Here is a 21642-nt window from a genome sequence, read left to right on the forward strand (position 1 = left end):
TGCTCAAACACAAGGAAAAGCCTAACTGAGGACACAAGGGTCACCTGAAAAAGACTGTAAATGGCTTCCAACAGAAACACATTCATGTGCGTAAATACATGTATATCATTTATGTTTTACATAACCATGTTCTTATAAGAAAGAAATGACTGAGATTTCAAGACATTGCCCACAAGACCATGTATACAAAACTGAGGGTGATTTATGTTGAAATACTGTAGCTGAGTCAATGTAGTGGGTTTACGTGGCAAGGTTTTGGTAGCAGGGGGCCATAGGGGTGGTTTCTGTGAGAAAGATCTAGAAGCTGCCCCATGTTTGGGAAGGGCCCCATTGTCTTCCAGAGCTGAGCCAATAACCGATGTTGTTTTGCGCCTCTGTGAGAACATATTTAAGACAGGGAAAAAAACGCTGCACCACACACAGCAGCTGGGAGAGTGAGAGGAGTGAGAGAACAGCCTTGCAGGCGCCAAGGTCAGTGTAGAAGGAGGGGGAGAGGTGCTCCAGGCGCCGGAGCAGAAGTCCCCTGTGGCCTGTGGTGAGGACCATGGTGAAGCAGGATGTCCCCCTGCAGCCCATGGAGTACCACAGTGGAGCAGGGTTCCACGCTGCAGCCCATGGAGGAGACCATGGTGGAGCAGGTGGCCCTGCACTGACAGAGGCTGCCGCCTGTGGAAGACCCCTGCCGGAGCAGATTCCGGGCCAGACCTGTAGCCCGTGGAGAGGAGACCACGCAGGAGCAGGTGACCTGGCAGGAGCCAGGTTGGAGCAGTTTTCTCCTGAGGGATGGACCCCGTGGTACAGACCCATATCTGGAGCAGTTCTGGAAGAGCTGCTGCCTGTGGGAAGCCCACACTGGATCAGTTCATCAAGGACTGCATCCCGTGGGTGGGACCCCACAGCACAGGGGGCGAGAGTGACCGAGAAGGAGCGGCAGAGAAGAAGAAGCGGCAGAAGGTTATGATCAGGCTGTAGACTGACCATAACCCCCATTCCCTTGTACCGCTCGGGGGAAGGAGGTGGAAGAGGGTGGATGGGGGGGAAGGTGCTTTTGGTTTCTTTACTTTGTTTCTCACTTCTCTAGCTTGTTAGTAATGAGCAATAAATCTTACTATCTTCTTATGCTGAGTCTGTTTTGCCCGTTACAATAATTATTGCGTGATTTTCTCATCCTTATCTCAACCCTTGAGCCCTTTTCACATATTTTCTCCCCATTCCTCTTTGAGGAGGGGGAGTGAGAGAGCGGCTGTGGTGGAGCTCAGCTGCCCACTCGAGCGGAACCACAACAGTCAACAATTCTTTGTCTCTACTCTCTCAGCAAGTAGGGATTAGGCTCTGTTTCTGCAGACAGAAAAAATACTTTACATGACCTCACACTGGCAGTGAATCCTGCATAATGGTTGGAAGACACTTGTCAGCAAAGATTTTTCAGAAGAGGAATGTGTTTTTCTCCTGCAGGACTGCCTGGGACTCTTTTTTTTTTCCTCCAGCAGACAGACAGGAAGGCAATAAACCAGTCTTAGTAACTATTTGGTTTTGCAGCTCTGTCCGCTCTCCTTCCTAAGTTGCTGTTATAGACCGATACAGCTGAAATGCTAACCACTGGCAGAAACTGTTAGAGAGACCCTTACCATTCAAGTAGAGTTTCAGGGTAGGTTGAAAACAGCATATGGTTTTGTAACTTCTCTTAAAATCAAAACAAAGTATTTAAAAAAGGAAAAAAAAAAAAAAAAAAAAAAAAACAACTCCCCAGAGCAAAAAACTATGATGAATAAAACACTCCTCAAAACTGATACACTTCCCATGCCAATGAAAACAGCGAACAGGTGTGATGGTTTCACCCTGATGGCTAGCTAAACTCAAGCACCCTGCCTTGCTCCATCCCCTTCATCATCAGGACAGGGGAAGAAAACACAATGGAAGAGGGCTCAGCGGTTAAGAACAGGCAGGTCACTCATGAACTATTGTTAAGGACAAAGCAGACTCAATATAGGGAGATTAATATGATTTATTGCCTATCACTAGCAGACTAGAGCAGTGAGAAACTAAATGCAAACTAAAAACACCTTCCCTTCATCCAACTTCTTCTATTTCCTCCCCCTGAGCAGTGCAGGGGAATGGGGGCTGCAGTCAGTCCCTGATGCTTTGTGTCCACCACTCCTTCATGGTCCCTTTCTGCCCCTGCTCCACCTGGGGTCCCTCCCACAGGAGTTTGACCTCTTCCCCAGCTGAGCCTGCAAGGGCTGGCCACAGGCAGCAGCTCTTCAAGAACTGCTCCCATAGGTCTGTACCATGGGCCATCCATCAGGAGCAAACTGCTCCAGCATGGTGTATTGGGTTTAAGTGGCTCTGGTTTTGGTAGCAGGGGGGCTGCAGGGGTGGCATCTGTGAACAGAGCCCAGCAGCTGTCCCATGTCAGGTCAGGGCTAGCTCCAGCCAGCTCCAAAAGGGACCTGCTGATGATGGCCAGAGCTGAGCCAGGGAGCAACCCTTTGCACAAAGTGCACAGTAGAGGAACTTACAAGGAACAAACTTTATTCCATAAATGAGAATCATCTCATCATTAAAATTTACCAAAGAATTAGTACAAAACTATAATACATGTGGCCTGAGCTAAGGATGCTCATTTTGGCCTCAACTAAATTTAATTGAAAATTAGGAAAATGTAATTATCTTGCAGACCACAGAAATCTAAAAATATAACTTATTTTATTTAAAAACTCAACTAAGAAATCTGATGGTTCCCAACATACTGCAATTTACAATTTTTTGTTATATATGCGTGCACACACCAGATACCATCAGTTGACAGGAGTAGTGATTCCGCCCATTTCAAGGGGAAAATTCAAGGGGAAAAACTGGGTCATACAACATGTGTCATGCAATGACACAAGACATTTCATGATTCTCTCTCTGACATACTAAGATAAATTTTGTCTTTTTTATCCAACAGGTATTATTTTAAAATTTTTATTATTTTAATATTTAACATTATTTTGTTATTATTTTAAAAACAAGAATGTCAAAAGATTGTGTATTAGTTCCACTGTACGTAAAGACTTATCACTAAAACCTTTTTCTGATAAAATTCAATACAACAACACTAATTTGTGCACAGGAGAAAAGTGGACTATGCTATTAGCTACAGTGTTCTTGCTGTATAGATATAATGTGTGAAGATATACTTAACATTATTTTGTATTTTACTAGCATATTTTTAATATTTATGGGACTATAATAAATAAGGGACCAATATTTCACATTAATGCCTAAGTTGTAACCACAGAAGTTCCAGATGCCTGTGCTGTGGAACTGAAGCTTACAGAATTCACACACACAGACAGACAACCAGACATACACAGTAGCTCATTCCCATATATTTGTTGGATGCAACAAAGACCACAATCTCGTTGCAATCACAGAGGCGTGGTAGGACAGCTCGCACGACTGGAATGTTGTCGTGGAGGGCTATGTCCTTTTAGGAAAGCCAGGCTGGGGAAGCCAGGGGGTGGGGTTGCCCTTTATGTGAGGGAGCAATTACAGTGCACCCAGCTCCACCTGGGGGTGGGTGATGGACAAGTGGAGAGCTTGTGGGTGAGAATTAAGGGGTGGGCTGGTATGGGGGACACTGTTGTGGGGGTATACTACAGGTCACCAGATCAGGAGGAGGAAGTCGATGAGGCCTTCTACAAGCAGCTGGTAGCAGCCTCGTGATCAGGGGCACTGGTTCTCGTGAGGGACTTCAATTTTCCAGACGTCTGTTGGGTAAGCAACTCGGCCAGGTACACACAGTCCAAATGATTCCTACAATGCATTGAAGACAATTTTCTGACGCAGGTGGTGGAGGAGCTGATGAGGACGGGGATGCTCCTGGACCTTGTCCTTACCAACAGGGATGGGCTTGTTAGGGATGTGAAGGTCAGGGGCAGTTGGGGATGCAGCGACCATGAGATGGTAGAGTTCAAGATGGAACTTGGTGAAAGAAATAAGGCTAAAAGCAGGATTGCTACCCTGGACTTTCAGAGAGCCAACTTCAACCTCTTCTGAGGCCTGCTTGGGAGTATCTCATGGGCTAGGTTGCTAGAAGGCAAGGGTGCATGTGAGAGCTGGGCTACATTTAAACAGCACTTCTTCCAAGCTCAGGATCGATGCATCCCTAAGAGTAAGAAATTGGGAAAGTGGGGCAGGAAACCTGCGTGGATGAGCAAGGAGCTCATTGATAAGATCAAAAGGAAGAGGAAGGTTTATGAAATGTGGAAAAAGGGCCTGTCTTCTTGGGAGGAGCGTAAAAGTGTTGTCAGAGCCTGCAGGGACACAACAAGGAAGGCTAAAGCCCACCTAGAGATGAGGCTTGCAAAAGAGATAAAAGATAATAAGAAGGTGTTTTTTTGTTTTGTTTTGTTTTTAAGTATGTAAACAGTAAAAGGAAGATTAGGGATAATGTGAGTCCCTTGCTGAATGAGGGGGGTGTCTCCTGGTAACGGGAGATGCTGAAAAGGCAGAGATACTAAATGCTTTCTTTGCTTCAGTCTTTGCTTCAAGGACTCCCCCTGGGGACTCCTTGACCCTGGAGGGAGGAGAAAGAGTCTGGGAAGTGGGGATCTCCCCCCTTGCTGACAAAGGAGTGGTTCAGGAGTGTCTGAGTGGGCTCAACACACACAAATCCATGGGTCCCGATGGGATGCATCCACATGTGCTAAGGGAGTTAGCAGAGGTGATTGCCGAACCATTCTCTATCATCTTTGAAAGGTCCTGGAGAACAGGAGAGGTGCTTGAAGATTGGAGAATAGCCAATGTCACTCCAGTCTTCAAGAAGGGCAAGAAGGAGAATCCGGGAAACTACAGCCCAGTCAGTCTCACCTCTGTCCCTGGACAGGTTTTGGAACAGTTTTTTATGGATGCCATCTCCAAGCAATTCTGTGAAAGACTCCATATTTTAAAGGAAAGATATTGTTAATGCCAGGTAATTGCCATCAATGTTGTATTTTATACTTCTGTGATACACAAAAGTAAGTTTAGTAAAATACATAGTCACTGAAAATTTTTATGTAGCAATGAATATCTGTCAAGCACACATCTTTTATTGACAGACAGCTACTGAATAAATGGTAAGAGCTCTCCATACACAACTCAGATGCATAGACATACATCTTCATACGGAAAAAAAATACATATATTAAAAATGTCATCCAGCTCAATGAGGACATCTAAAAAGTGTGGAACTCTATGGGGAAGAAAAAATTAAGGAGCATTTAAGGAGCAATTAAGGAGCATGAATTTTAACCAGAAGGAATTTAGAATGAGTCCGTACAATCGTCTATCTCTTTTCTAAACTACAGTTTGAGGTAGACCAACCAATCACTGAAGCATGCTACTTCCACTTTGATTGCTCCAAAGGCAAAAGTTAATGTCACCAAGAAAACAATTCCTGTTTGAAACCTGAATACACGTATATCAAATGACTTAGAAGAAGTTTTCATCACATAGCAAAACCACACCTCTGAGTCTTAGAGATATTATTAATATAACATATCTTAATGTGTATTAAAGATATAGTTTTTAATTTGGGGAAGTGAACTACTCAGGTGAAACCTTGCTTGCAACTGATGCTGAGAAATCCAAAGACAATAATCACCAAATTCAAAATAATTGCCAGGTGATCAAGAAAAGAACTAATCTACATCACCAAATCAGTGGAAGAAGGCACCCACACAGTTACTACAGCAACACCAAAAGAAATCTAACGTGTTCAATTGAACCGTGGTGAAACATATTCTAATGAATAGGGAACATGGAAAGAACCTAATGGTTCTTTCAAAAATAAACATCTCAAAAATGCACTTTTTTTTCTTTCATTCATTTTATTCTTTCATTTTTGTCATTCTTCCACTTCTTTCACTCATTTTTTCATTATTTTCTTTCATTTTTTTCTTTCAGTTCCTTCATTTCAAAAATGAACATTTTTGAATATTCATTCAAAAGGACCTAGTTTGGCCATCTGTGACAAAGAAATTTTGCAAACACTCCTCGATAAAGGTGAAACTTGTGTAGCAGAGTGCCTTTAAAAGAACATCTTTATGGTAGAACATCTTAACAGTAAAAAAAGGTAAAAATGACCTCTCATACGTACTAAATTCAGTTACATGCAATAACCTTTATGCAGGTCAGTCATTTTATGCTTTATCTGTACACTACTATACCTCTTTCCTGCTCCTAGGAAAGAAATCAAAAGTCAATAACAAGGAAAACATGAAGAATTTTAAGCAGTATCCACGAAGATCTGAGAACTGACTTGCAAAACCTAAGGCATTAGTTTTCCAAAGACAGACATATCAAAGTGGAGAAGGGAAGCACATACTGCAAGAACGTGGTAGAGATTTGAGAAGCTCAGGTGCTAGAACCACACAAAGACAGAGCAACATTAGAGGGAAATAATCAGATGTCAGAAGCTGTGATGCTAATGCACAAAACAGCTATTAAAAAAAAATAGTCTGGAGTCTCATTCAATTTCTGTAAATGAAATACAGACATCAGACAGTGCATGAAGCCACAGATCAGGCCACAGAGAAGAACAAAAAAAATCAGTGGACAAAGGAACAAAAGTAAAATGTTCAGGATGTCCAAGGAGAAAAAAAAAAAAAAAAAAAAAAAAAAAGGAAATATTACCATTATTTCTGGAGATAGTTCATCTCCTTAGAATACCTCAACAAATATCTGTTAGAACCAGGTGGAACTAAGTTAAAGACAGGATGTGATTAAAATGATATAAAATGTGTCATCATTACCAGAAAGAAGTCTATAAAAACATTAATCCAGAGGCATATTGTTTTCTGTTCTTTTTTTTTTTTTTTTTTTTTTTCCCCTGTAAAACCTGAGAAATCCTGAGAAAATCATGTCTTCAAAGAATTTTAAAAATGCATTAGCTGTAATATACTCCAGCAGCAGGTCTACTGCAAATTAGAGGGTTTCTTCAGGGCTTTCATAAAGATCAAACAATTTAACTGATCAACAAATTAAGAATTTCTGGCTAGTTCCTGATGCTGTCACAAAACTGTTAAAAACAAGGAATAGTAGGGTGATGGTTAGTTCAGATGAACTTGAAGGTCTTTCTCAATCTTAATAATTCTATGAAATACATCATCATCAGTCTTGTAGCTCTTCTTAACCCCATTTTCTAAGACAAATTTGGATACTACACATTGGGCTTGGCATCTGAAAGTGACTGCACCATCAGTGGGGCATCAGCTCCTTGATCCTGAATCCCAGTTCTGAAATCCACTGACATTTGGGTGCAAGTGTTATACACAGAAGCCAAATACTATATAAAGCTGACATCTAAAATGCAGATATTCTGAGCTTTCACCAATTGGCACACTTACTGTCTAATTTGGTAAAAGAGATACTGTCTGGTGTCCAGCCTCCTAGCTAATTCAGCTGTGTAATTGTGATTTTAAAAAGGAAACAATTATGCTTAAGTAAGAATACTAATTCAAATCTGTTTAAGTTCATAATTGGACACCTGTGTACAGCCTGTAAGGGCAGAATGAAGAATTGCGTCTTGAGCAACGAGACATCAACAGACAAGCTCAAGATATTTTTGCTGCCAGTTTAACAAATGCCTGTTTTCAAAACCTCTTACGTAAGTGCTAACTGCTAAAAAAAAAAAAAAAAAAAAAAAAAAAAAAAAACTACTGTAATGTGTTGCAGACATCTAGTATCCTTCTTCCCACAGAGAGCAGTTGTTGATGACCATTCTTTAGTGAGCATACACTTTCTTATATGTCAGCAAATCCACTGGACAATTTGGGATTTTTGGAGAACAGTTTCCCTTCAGCATGACAGATGGAGTAGATTTGTAAAGTTGACATTTCATAAGGAAGGATGGCTGGGTTATAGTTGCTTTTTAATATTTGGTTGCATCGTGTTTTTTGTTTTTTGTTTTTTTTCCTCCCATCTAAAAGTATTATCCTAAGGATAACAAGGCAGGTTGCTCACAATCCCCTACAGACTCTGTTGGCATCATTTCTGAGTAACTTGTTCCCTAGCAACATCAGAGTAATTGACACTAAATCTTCCCTCTTACCCAGCATTTACTGTTTGTTCAGCTTCATACCTTCAGACACAGCCAACTCAGAATTAATCTCTCCAGCAGTTTAAGGAGCAGAGATGCTTATTCAAGAGAGCAATTAAAAAGGGTAACACCACAATCATTGTATTTTTGGCCATGCAATTTGCTCATAATATGTGAAGCTGATATAAAATTAAGAACAAATAAGTTTTGCTCAGTTAAAAGAGGAAACTGTACACTGCTCTGAGTCTGCCCAAGGCATGCTCTGGTGACAGTGCTCTTGTCAGCCTTGCCAATGAGCTGCCTGGCCCTTCCTATGCAGCACAGTGCAATGCCCTGTCAAGGTCTCTGCCATCAGCAGCTGGAACATCACACGCATGTGGCCACACCTTGCAGAAGTATGTGCATGGGTGCTGGAAGCTACATGAGCCAACCCACACAGCCCAGAGAGAGCAGACCCACCCTGCAGCCGCCTCTGGCATGGCTGCACTGTGCTCAGCAGCATTTACAGGCACTTCGGAAAGCACCCCCAGACTGTCTGCCCCAACCTCAGGCCCCAACATCTAGAGAGATACCAAGGCTGTTTTACACGTGTAGAACCCTAATAAAGTCTGCCAGTGTGGTTCAGTCAGTCCCGGGACCAGCTGCCTTCCCCTCCCCTGCTGACAAACTTTTGCTCCTGCCCTTGCCTTGAAAAAGCACTTTGACTGGTCCTCCCTGATGAGCCTCTTAAAGGTTGAGCCAGCAAGAGCTGGGGCTCTGTACAGTTAGGGGTTGGCTTTTTATTATTATTAATATTTTAAGTCCTTGTGTCAGCTCACTCTGAGGTGATTAGTGCTGGTGCAAGGGAGAAGATGGGAAACTAGAGCAGAAGGATGCATGAGTGCACGTGGGGAGGTTGGAGAAGGTTGCAGCATCAGTGTCCGAGCTGCAAGATCAGCTTAATCTGTAGTTTGAACAATATAGTCAAGCTCACTGCAGGGTAATACCATACAAGAGCTAAGAACTGTTACTTAGCAGCTGGTGGTATTTAACTGTACATACATAACATGTTCAACAGAAAATTCAACAACAAATATTTGTATTGAATTGTAGAAGAACAATCTGCTCACCTAAAAGGAAACATGACTTTCCAATTTATGTAATCTATGTATTTGAAGCATAGCCGCACTCCCTGGTGAGCATACAGCAATGATTAGTCAGCAGTTTCCAGAAATGGATTTCACTGTTTAGGGTTGTAAGTATAGAACAAGCATCAAGCTGTTATTACTCTTCAGTGGTGGGAAATGCTTAGCAGGAACACAGTAGCTTGATACTTGGCTTCCAGAAAGTGAATTCTCACAAGATACAGGTATGTCAGAGCATAGGTAAATAAGTAACTGTTAAAATTAACTACCTGTCATCAGCTCTTACTAATAATAATTATAATCCAAGTACACAGACAATTAATTCATCCTATTCTTACAGCATTTTGGTGATGAAACTCCAAAGAATGAACAGAACAGGGTGTCACATATGACCACTATGAAATGAAACTCAGAACATACGCCCATGGAAATAAATTCACTTGCAAAACACTCAGCTGTTCTGTTTCCCAAGAACTGACCATAATAAACCAGCAGTAAATATTGTATTTCCCAAGGTCTGAAATGATTCAATTATTATATCTCAAGTAAGAACCACTGGTAGATTTTGTTTAGTTAGTTGTCTTCCTTTTTTTGTTATGGACAGTGCAATTATCCTCACTTAAACTGGCTAAGATGTTCATACCATTATTTGTAATGAGTGCATTTCGGAAAGATAGATTCAACATTCAACGTGATTTTTAAAATATCATGGAATTAACACTTGGAAATCACTGTTATACAAAATGCTTTTGAACTGATCATCTGATAACATCCCTTTTTATCCATAGAATTAAAATAGTAGATTTTTTTTTCCAAGCATTAGAACAGAAATTAATAAATATAAAAGGGAACCAAAATGAACACTATATCTAGCAATAATCTGCAGTTATTGGTTAGTAAAACGGTCCTATATTGAGATTATTTATTTTCTGTTAAGTTCCTTTCACTTCACAATCACAAAAAGGATTTTAGAAACAGAAACTGAATAGCATGAATTTTCCTCACAATGTACTTTGCATGAGGCTTGTGCACAGTTCTTTGAGCTGGAGATCATTTCTCAGTGTGATGTACAGAGCCTCAGTTACGTACTCCTAGCGGAAATTATTTTTTTTTTTCCATATCCCTGAGTCAGCAACACACCTTTATATTTTTCCCATGTATTTTCTAATACATAATGTTAGCATTTGCCAGGAATCAGGTAAGTGACTCACCTTCATCTAAAGGAACCTCTTCCTCCTCACATGGAGAGGGAAGGAGAGGCTGCAGAGGTTCCATATTAATTATGAGTTGCTTGTTCAGAGAGGGAGAGCTGCGACTCTGGGTAATGCTGGTTCTAAAAGAACAGGGAAAACAGGATCAATTTATTCACATGGAAACAACTAGTTTCATATAAACACATCTCACCTCGGAATCATTTTACATAAATTATGATAGACCCTGAGCTCTGCATCCTGCTTTCAGCAATGTTATGTTGCACCCTTGGCCAATAAAAAACTTTTCAATATCTGAACATAAGAGAAGGCTTTGTCCTGATCGACCTCCTTTTATGAAGCCTGGCTCCTTCTCATCTCATGTGGTATTGCAGTATGTTGCTCCTCTCCACACCACACAGCAGACATGAGTACTTGGCCTCAAGGAGAGGGAAGGGAGGGAGGATATAAATCATTTTGCTGATGTTATTCCATTGCCTCTGGGACTGGTTGAAGGATTTGTTACAGCTTGAGCACTGCAGACTAAAGAGTAAAGCTGGAACTCTATCCCTGTAGTTAACAGATAAACAGAGCTTTCATTTTCACATGCCCCAGACTTTGTCTCTACAGCATGCCTCCAGGTGCTCAGGCTCGTTTTCTTTCTTGTCTTACTTGCCTCTAACAGGCTTTCCTGGTAGGAGGTGTTGAACTTTCTCAGGAAAGTGTAAGGAATGTTGTTGAATTGCTTCAGTCACACGGCTAACTAGCCTAAAATCATATTACTGAGAAAGTAAAATGGCTGTTAAGAATAAATTATCTATCTAGGGCTATCTAGGACACAGGCCTGGAACAAGAACACTGCAATAAATCTGAACCATTACATTTAAAAATACTTATTTCTGAAAAAAAAAAAAAAAAAAAAAAAAGGAAAGAGGATTCTCCTTGACTTCAAATGGTATATAGCTTTGCCTTCACTATTGTGTAGGAATACTGCTTATGTTGTGTTCTCTTCATCTATCTTCAGTTTTCCCCAAATTAGGCTCTGTCCTAAAATCGACAGTGGGAAAAAAAAAAAAAAAAAAAAAAAAAAAAAAGGCAGCAGACCCAGAAACAGCACTGAAGTTCCACAGAATACATTCCAGGTTTGCACAGACAACTTAAAATCACACACATGTGATAAATTAGTGGGGGGTTTGTTCATTGTCTTTGAGGAATTTGGAGAAACTGCTGAAGAGATAAGGTTGTACAAATTAACGGCCTTGGTAAAGGGGAGGATTAAAGCAAGCAGATAACAGGAGGGAGTATTGGATACACATCCTTGAGTGAAACCAGACATCCTGTCTGCCGCTTCATTACCCCCACCTGAATACGAGCACAACGTGTGAACACCAGCAGAGGAACAACGACCCCCCCCTCTCAACAATAAACTGCGCAGCCTCAGCCAGTTCAATAGGTCTCGATAAGCTGGAACTCGACTGCTATAAAATAGCTACCCTGGAAAGGGAAGGTGTGTGCTGTTGCGGAGCGGAGACTCCCCAGCCGCCCAGCGCTGTTTTGCTTGTGTCTGCTTACTTGATTAATAAAATAATTACAATAGACCTGTAAATTGTGTGGTCTAATTTATAACAATTTGGTGCCGTGACTCGGATGAAGGCTGATTGATCAGGAATCCCTCTAGGGGAGGCGCCCCGCCGATTTCGGCGGCCCCAGAAACGGAAACTCCTGCTCGAGCCCTTCATCGACGAACCCAAAATCAGACACAAGCAAATAAAACCGGTAAACCCCAGGCAACCTTTGTGCACGAAGACCGAACTAAGACCCACGGGGTGGGTAAGTATAGGCCGGTGTTCAGTTCGGTTGGGGTTGGGTATCCCGGAGCACGACATTTGAGACGTCCAAGTGCGGACGAAGCGAGTGCGGACCCCTCGGTAGTGCGGTTCCCACCTCCCGCGAGGGACTGGGCCACGAAAAGGGGGAAGCGTTGTGTGTGTGTGTGTGAAGGTGCTCCGGAAGATGGGACAGAAGAAAAGTAAGCCTTCTGGCCCCATGAGGGAGGGATCCAATGCTGTAGGGATACCCTCTGTTCCTTCTGATAGTCCGTTAGGACAAATGATTAAGAATTGGGATGATTCCCCTTCTAGGCGGGGAAAGAGTAAAGTTAAAATGATTTATTATTGTATAGAAGTGTGGGGCAACAAGCCCATCAAAGGGGACAGCGTTTTCTGGCCCCCGTTCGGCTCCTTTGAGGATTGGGTATGCCAAGCCCTCAATATTTATGTTAACTCTAAGGAGCCCTTTAGTTTGGAAGAAAGTGAATATGCGCACCTCTGGATAAATTCAGATACAAGGACGCATCTATATCCTCTAAAAGAAAAAGGAGGGCGGGATAAAAAGAGAAAGGACTTAGAAGTCCCGACATCGCCCCCGCCCTATATTCCACTGCCCGCACCAACGGCTCCTGTCCTTAATGGACTCCCCGAATTAGCAAATTCAGGAGAAACGGAATCGGATCATGAAACACAGGGGCCGGTAACCAGAAGCAGGGCAAGAAATCAGAAATCTGCTTTAAGGGAGGGATTATATCCCCTACGAGAAATAGCGATGGGGGGACCCCAGCCAGGAATGGGATACGTGGCTGTTCCCATTAATTCAGGGGATGTGAGGGATTTTAAAAAGGAGATGGGAAGTTTACTAGAAGACCCATTGGGAGTGGCGGAACGAGTAGACCAATTCTTAGGCCCAAATATATATACCTGGGAAGAGTTACAATCCATCCTGGGAATCCTCTTTACATCAGAGGAAAGAAGAATGATTAGGCGTACTGGGATGCAAATTTGGGATCAGCAACACCAGCAGGGGCCGGCTGCAGACATAAAGTGGCCAATGCAGCAGCCTAATTGGAATAATCAAGACCCCATACACAGGGGACATATGCAAGATTTTAGAACAATCATAATTCAGGGGATACGAGAATCTGTCCCCAGAGGACAGAACATAAACAAAGCTCTTAACGAACAACAGAAAAAGGATGAAACCCCAACGGAATGGTTAGAAAGATTACGAAAGAATTTGCAACTATATAGTGGCTTAGACCCTGGAACCCCGATAGGGGAGGCATTACTTAAAGCCCAATTTGTGGCAAAATCATGGGTAGATATTAGGAAGAAATTGGAAAAAATAGAGGATTGGCAAGATCGAGGTCTGGACGAATTGTTAAGGGAGGCACAGAAGGTGTATGTTAGAAGGGAAGAAGAGAAGGAGAAAAATCAAGTACGTATGGTGGTGGCAGCAGTGCGAGAAGGAAAAAGGGGGGCTGAACCGAATCGAAGGTTCGACCAGATGCATGGGAGACCTAGGGCGGAGGAAAGAGGTAGCAAAGAACGAAAAAATGTGACCTGTTTTTATTGCAACAAGAAAGGTCACATGAAGAAAGAATGCAGGCAAAGAAAAGAGGATGAGAGGATGTTTAAGAGCGAATAGGGGTGTCAGGGGCTCTATTTGCTGGGGATCCGAAACAAGACCGAGCCCTTGATAAAATTAAAAGTGGGTCCCCAGCGCGAGGAGGTAGAATTCCTCATAGATACAGGGGCTGAAAGATCAACAGTCCAAACCTTGCCCACTGGATGCAAGGCCTCCACTGAAAAAGTCCAGGTAATCGGAGCAAAGGGGGAGCCCTTTGGGGTCCCTGTTATAAAAGAAGTAATAATAGAATCAGATTCTAAAGTGAGTAAGGGGACTCTGCTCCTAGTACCGGAAGCTGAGTATAATTTGTTAGGCAGAGATTTAATAATAGAATTAGGAATAGGATTAGAAGTGATAGGAAAGAAATTAGAAATAAAATTATGCCCACTCCGAGTAGAAGATGAAGCAAACATCGATCCTAGAGTCTGGTACACGTCAGAAAGTGTAGGAAAATTGAAAATAAGGCCTTTCGAAGTGACCATAAACAATCCAGAAGTACCAGTCAGGATAAAACAATACCCTCTTTCGGAGGAAGGTAGGAGAGGGTTAAAACCCGAGATTCAAAGATTGCTGCAGCAGGGGCTGTTGGAGCCTTGCATGTCTCCTTTTAACACTCCTATCTTACCCATAAAAAAGAAAGACGGCAAGTACAGATTGGTACATGACCTGAGGGAAATTAATAAGAGAACTGTTACTAGGTTCCCCGTGGTAGCAAATCCACACACTCTGTTAAGCCAACTGCACCCAGACGACCGATGGTATAGTGTAATCGATCTAAAAGACGCATTTTGGGCATGCCCCCTGGACGAAAAATCTAGGGATTATTTTGCCTTTGAATGGGAGGACCCAGACACCTATAGAAAACAGCAGTTAAGGTGGACGGTCCTGCCCCAGGGGTTTACAGAATCCCCAAACTTGTTTGGGCAAGCACTGGAGCAAATTTTGCAAGAGTACAACAGAGTACCGGGCACAACCCTGATCCAATACGTAGATGATTTACTAATAGCTGGAAAAGATGAAGACATTGTAAGACAAGCTAGCGTTAGCCTATTGAATTTTTTGGGGTCGCAGGGATTAAAGGTGTCCAGGTCAAAACTACAGTTTGTAGAAAAAGAGGTAAAATATTTGGGTCATTTGCTAAATAAAGGAACTAAAAGGCTGGATCCTGAAAGGGTTAAAGGGATCCTAGGAATAAAGGCCCCAACTACCAAAAGGCAAGTGCGGCAACTGTTAGGGTTAACTGGATATTGTAGACAATGGATAGAAGATTACAGTGGAAAGGTTAAATTTCTATATAACAAATTGAATAGGGATGGATTACTAAAATGGACAGAAGAAGACGAGGAGCAATTAGAGAAATTAAAAGAAGAACTGATGCATCCACCAGTTTTAAACTGTCCAGAATTAAAAAAACCATTTTTCTTGTTCGTAAATAGCACAGAGGGGACTGCCTATGGAGTACTGGCTCAAGAATGGGCAGACAGTAAAAAACCAGTAGCCTATTTATCTAAGCTATTAGACCCTGTTAGTAGAGGTTGGCCCAGCTGCTTGCAAGTAGTGGTAGCAGCTGCCCTACTAGTGGAAGAAGCACAAAAGATTACATTAGGGGGAGAAATAAAGGTTATATCCCCTCACAATATACGTGGGGTGCTGCAACAAAAAGCTGAAAAATGGATAACGGATGCAAGGTTACTAAAATATGAAGGGATCCTAATATCATCACCCAGATTAACATTAGAAACGACTGCAGCACAAAACCCCGCTCAGTTTCTTTATGGTGAACCAAATGAGCAGCCTGAACATAATTGTCTTAGAAACATAGAAGAACAAGTGAGATTGAGGCCTGATCTGGAAGATGTAGAATTGCCTTTAGGGGAAAAGATATTTGTGGACGGATCCTCAAGGGTAGTCGAGGGTAAAAGAAGATCAGGTTACGCATTGGTTAACGGAAAAACATTTGAGGTAATAGAATCAGGCCCTCTGAGCCCAAGCTGGTCAGCGCAGGCTTGCGAGTTATATGCCATGTTAAGAGCTCTGAAATTATTAAAGAACAAAAGCGGAACAATATATACAGACTCTAAATATGCTTATGGAGTAATACACACCTTCGGGAAAATATGGGAAGAGAGAGGACTTATAAATTCACAAGGAAAAGGACTAATTCATCAGGAGTTGATTCTCCAAGTTTTACAAGCCATCAGGGAGCCTAAGGAGATTGCGGTGGTGCATGTAAAAGGACACCAGCAAGGGCTGAATCCCCAAATCAGAGGCAATAACTTAGCTGACCAGGAAGCAAAAAGAGCAGCCCTTATGTGCATATATGAAGTGACTAAGAGAGCAGACTGCCCGAGTTGTGGCAAGGGGAAGGATTTAAAGAAATTTCCATGCTATGATTGCTGGAAAGACTGGGGAGTAGAAGGGATTGAATGTAATTGTTCGGAGGAGGAGAGTCCGCCTTATAGAAACTGTTACAAGCATGGCCCAGCTAAATTTTTATGGTCTGGTGGGCACGTCCCCCTCCCCTTGTTTTGTTTTACTACTGTAGAAAAGGAAAAAATGACAAAAATGGGGATTCGAGAAAATGAAAAAGGAAAATGGGTACTACCTGATGGATGAGAAGTGTTACCAAAATCAGTAGCTATGAGGGTGCTACGGAGATTTCATGAACAAATGCATTGGGGTGCTCAGGCGTTAGTAGATCAATTCGCCACTAATTATATGTGTATAGGGATATATAACATAGCCAAAGGAATTGTTAATGGGTGTATGACTTGTCGGAGGGTAAATGCTAAAAATATGAGAAAAAGGGTTCCGGGAGGACGAGAATTAGCCCACCGACCCTTTGCAAGAATTCAATTGGATTTTACCGAACTTCCCAAAACAGGAAGATACAAATATTTGCTGGTAATTATAGACCATCTTACAAATTTTGTTGAAGCATTTCCCACGACAAGGGCTACAGCACAAACTGTAGTGAAAATATTGTTAGAAAACATAATTCCCCGATATGGGATTGTAGAAGCAATAGATTCTGATAGGGGACCGCACTTTGTGTCAAAAGTATCCCGTGACACAATGAAAGCTTTAGGAATCAAATGGGAATATCATACTCCCTGGCATCCTCAGAGCTCGGGAAAAGTAGAACGGATGAACGGTGAAATTAAAAAGCAACTTACTAAATTAATGTTAGAAACAAAAACCTCTTGGATAAAGTGCTTGCCACTAGCTTTGCTAAGTATACGCGTAAAACCCAGGACTGATCTGGGAATCTCCCCTTTTGAAATGCTGTATGGTATGCCTTATGATCTCGAGATACCCCTTGATCATCCCCACCTACAAGATGATCAATTAAAACCTTACCTCACACAATTGATAAATAGACGCAGGGAATTACAGAAAAAGGGTTTAATTGCGCAACGTCCCCCTTTGGACATAGCAATTCACACGATACAGCCCGGAGATAAGGTCCTGACAAAAACTTGGAAAGAAGTTACATTAACACCACAATGGGAAGGCCCCTATGTTGTTTTGCTTACTACAGAAACGGCTATTCGAACTGCGGAGAAAGGATGGACACATGCCAGCCGTGTTAAAGGACCCATCTGTGATGAGAAGTGGGAGATCGCTCCAGGGAACAAAGACCTGAAGCTCACATTGCGACGAACCCGATAGGTACCGTGGGTTAAGGTAAAGGCTCTCCCCTGAAGAACACTACTGCTGCCGAGAAGAACTAAAACCCTCGTAGCTGGCTGCAACCCAACTGACGAGTGAGGCAGAGGAGTGAATAAGTGGGGAAAGAAAATGAGCCTCAGCCATTCCTATTGGTATTTGGGGGTTCTCGCAGTGATTTCATCCTGCATAGCGACTCAACACCACCCTCACCAACCTTTTAAATGGACTTTAAGTCGATTCGAAGATCAACAGGTTATTGCAACCCAGATAACATCAGGGGGGCCAAGTTTTACTTCTACACTGTGTCAGCTGGTCCCGAGGCCTCGATGCTGGGAATATATGGGATTTTATATGTGCCCAAGTTCGAATCCTGGAAAGGGGTACTGCAACTCCCCTAATCAATATTACTGCAGCTATTGGGGCTGTGAGACTATAGCCCCTAGTTGGATACCGGGATACGGTAGAGATAAATACCTAAGGGTCCAATGGGGTCCATATGGGTGCATTCCACCGCAAGGGTGGGGAGGACGTGGAAACTGTAAATATCTCTTTTTAAATGTTACCCAACCCACGGATAGAGGGTGGAACATGGGAAGAGTGTGGGGAATAAGGTATACGGAACCTGGAACTGACAGGGGAGGACTCATATTAATAAAGAAGGAAAAAACCCGAGATATCCAAGGTAGTAGGGCCTAATAAAGAGTTATTAGGGGAAGGTTTGGTTGCCCAGACTGTAAAGATACCTGGGACTGCACAACCTACTACAGTGTTTTCTAATAAGACGACAAAGTTATCCTTTCCCACACTGCTTCCTAGCATTGTAAAAAGGAAAGGGGTTGTACCCGAGAGTAGTATGTGGAAAGTTATAAATGCTAGTTTCCAGGTACTAAATCAAACTAATCCTGAGATAACTGAAGGATGCTGGCTATGTGTAAGTGTTAAGCCCCCATATTATGAAGCTATAGGAGATATGGGGAGGCCTGAATATTCAAATGAGTCAAATCCTTCCAAGTGCAGTTGGGGTCAGGAAATCGGGATAACTCTGACTCAAGTTACGGGAAAAGGTAGATGTATCGGCACAGTTCCAAGAGATAAAAATGATCTATGCCATGCCACTGAAAAAATGGACCAAACACACAAATGGTTAATTCCTGCAAATAATACTAGGTGGGTATGTTCATTGTTGGGAGTCACTCCTTGCCTATCTTTAAAATTGTTTAGCATATCTCATGATTTTTGTGTACAGGTGGTCATTATACCAAGGATTCTATACCACACTGAAGAGTATATGTATACCTATCACACAGTGGCTGAATACCATCTGGTAAAGAGGGAGCCTATTACAGCTGTCACCTTAGCCACTTTAATGGCCCTTGGGGCTGCAGGTGCAGGAACTGGAATTGCTTCCCTGATAAAACAAAGCCAGGAATTTACTTCTCTACGCATTGCCGTAGATGAGGATCTGGCCCGTATAGAGCAATCAATAACAGCTCTGGAAAAATCGGTTAGGTCATTATCCGAAGTGGTACTCCAAAACCGTAGAGGGTTGGATTTGATTTTCTTACAACAAGGAGGACTGTGTGCAGCCCTACGTGAAGAATGTTGTGTATATGCAGATCATACTGGGGTGGTAAGAGATACAATGACTAAATTGAGGGAAGGATTAGAAAAACGCAAAAAGGAAAATGAAGCTCGTCAGAATTGGTATGAATCCTGGTTTAATTACTCACCTTGGCTTACTACCCTGCTATCAACCATAGCGGGGCCCTTGTTGTTATTAATATTAGCACTGACTTTTGGACCATGTATATTCAATCGAGTAATCGCGATTGTGAAAAGCCGATTAGAGGCAGCTCATCTTATGCTCGTGCGTGCTGAGTATGAATTTCTTGAGCAGGAGAAGGAAGACACAGAAACTTTAATGCTCAGCAAGCAAATATTGCAAAAATTCAATGAACAAAATATGTTAGAAAAAGAAAAAGGAGGGATTGTGATAAATTAGTGGGGGGTTTGTTCATTGTCTTTGAGGAATTTGGAGAAACTGCTGAAGAGATAAGGTTGTACAAATTAACGGCCTTGGTAAAGGGGAGGATTAAAGCAAGCAGATAACAGGAGGGAGTATTGGATACACATCCTTGAGTGAAACCAGACATCCTGTCTGCCGCTTCATTACCCCCACCTGAATACGAGCACAACGTGTGAACACCAGCAGAGGAACAACGACCCCCCCCTCTCAACAATAAACTGCGCAGCCTCAGCCAGTTCAATAGGTCTCGATAAGCTGGAACTCGACTGCTATAAAATAGCTACCCTGGAAAGGGAAGGTGTGTGCTGTTGCGGAGCGGAGACTCCCCAGCCGCCCAGCGCTGTTTTGCTTGTGTCTGCTTACTTGATTAATAAAATAATTACAATAGACCTGTAAATTGTGTGGTCTAATTTATAACAACACACACTGATACACACACTGAGTAAAACACCTTCTGCAAGTCAAAAGAAGGGACTGAGTGTTGCTGAGGGTTTACGTAAACTCAGGACATAGCTGTCCAGCTCTAAGTCACTTTACATGTCAGTAAATACTCTGAAGATAAAAAAGCTTTCTTGCTCAATTGCCATGATTGCTCATTGACATATATCCAAAGCAATATATGTCCTCATTTGCATTATGTGAGCAGTCACTAACAATTATTTAGTTTAAATTCTCACTATCCAGAGAAGTCTTTCACTGACATGGCTGTAATTACTACAGGCTTACTGTGCGGCCTCTATCAAGCAATTCCCAAAATGGGAGTTGTGCCTGCTAACACCATAAGACTCCTACTCATTTACAGGGATCCCTCCTTCAAGCATGCTTTGGAAGCAAAATAAATTAAATCTCTCAGTATATATTTTTTCAGAATAATTTCCCACTGCATTAATGTTGTATGAGTACACACTCCAGCAGGTTTTCAGTCTATAGTTATTTAGGTGTAGTATGTGAACACAACAACATTGTGCAGGAACCACCTAAGAGCTATTTCTCTCTCAACACAGCCATGGTACAACTGATCTGACTTTTTGGGGAGGAATTGTGAGACTAAATATATTTTAATTTATATCATCAACCATACTATTTCCTCTAAATGTTTTGCAACCGAAAAAGCTACTGTTTCCAGGCTCCAGATCCTCTTTCAGAGTCTAACTTGTTTCTAAAGCCTGATTATATAATACATACATTTGAGCTGAAGCTCTGCTATATCTTTTGCTTACTGCTATGCCTTTTGCATATCTATTAGGACAGGCTATATCCCACTGCCTCCCATTTCAAAATCTGCATTATAAAAACACTTGACATCAGTAGACTTTTTCTTGGTCAATTTAAAAAATCTGAATTTGGAGTTACCATAATATTGTAAATGCAAGCATTTTTAAGAAGGTTAATCATAAAAAATAAGTTTTCCTATTTATGAGTGTTAAATCTGTGTGTCATTGTTCTATAAACTTACTCCACATATATGTTTCATTATAGGCAGTGGGAGTTTAAATAACATGCCCTTCAAATATTGAGAGCAAATTTAAATATATGTTAAAAATATTTTTCCTTAAAAATCCCTTTTTATCCTATAAAAAAGAGAATCGTTATCAAAAGTAATTGATAAGATACTTCTTTTCTGTGTAACTAATTTAATTTATAATGTGTTTGCACGTCCAAGCATTCTACCCTGTCTCAGTGATGGACCTATATTCTGCCTTCTATGTTCCCAGTTAACACTTCCTAAGACCATTGCTTTCACCATTTTTAAATGTAATTTTCAAAAACATGTACAAAACTATCCTTGCATGTATTTACTATTAATTCCATAGTAGGGCTGGACAAAGTATTTATATTTTCTGCAAATATATTCCTACACTTTAATAAAGACTTTTCTCTCAAATGGAGGTGGAATAACCATACCCAATTAAAAATAAAAAGTATCCCTACTCCTTGACCAAAACCAAACCAAACCAAAAACAAAAACCAACAATAACACTAGGGATATAGCTGCAGAATATTCAGAAAATTAAGTAACTATTAAGAAGATTTATATAGCTTTATAGTCTCTTTTCTCAGGTGACAAACAACAGGACACAAGGAAAAGGTCTCAAGTTG

At 41.7% G+C, this 21642-nt stretch overlaps 1 protein-coding gene and 1 long non-coding RNA gene across 11 annotated transcripts in view; one reads left to right on the plus strand and one right to left on the minus strand.

The window, feature by feature from the left end:
• FRMD3 (FERM domain containing 3) overlaps positions 1-21642 on the minus strand; it is a 159747-nt gene that overhangs the window by 12261 nt on the left and 125844 nt on the right. For all 10 annotated transcript variants that reach the window (XM_084505465.1, XM_084505471.1, XM_084505470.1 and 7 more), the window contains one exon: positions 10404-10525. In XM_084505465.1, the coding sequence (XP_084361591.1) occupies positions 10404-10525 (122 nt within the window). The remainder of the gene's footprint in view (positions 1-10403; positions 10526-21642) is intronic.
• On the plus strand, positions 11559-19939 carry LOC311427844. Its single transcript, XR_014687592.1, has 2 exons — positions 11559-12212; positions 17386-19939. It is a non-coding gene; the product is annotated as an uncharacterized lncRNA (long non-coding RNA).

This window comes from Aythya ferina, assembly GCF_964211825.1.
Source record: "Aythya ferina genome assembly, chromosome: Z".
In the NCBI taxonomy this organism is placed as follows: domain Eukaryota; kingdom Metazoa; phylum Chordata; class Aves; order Anseriformes; family Anatidae; genus Aythya; species Aythya ferina.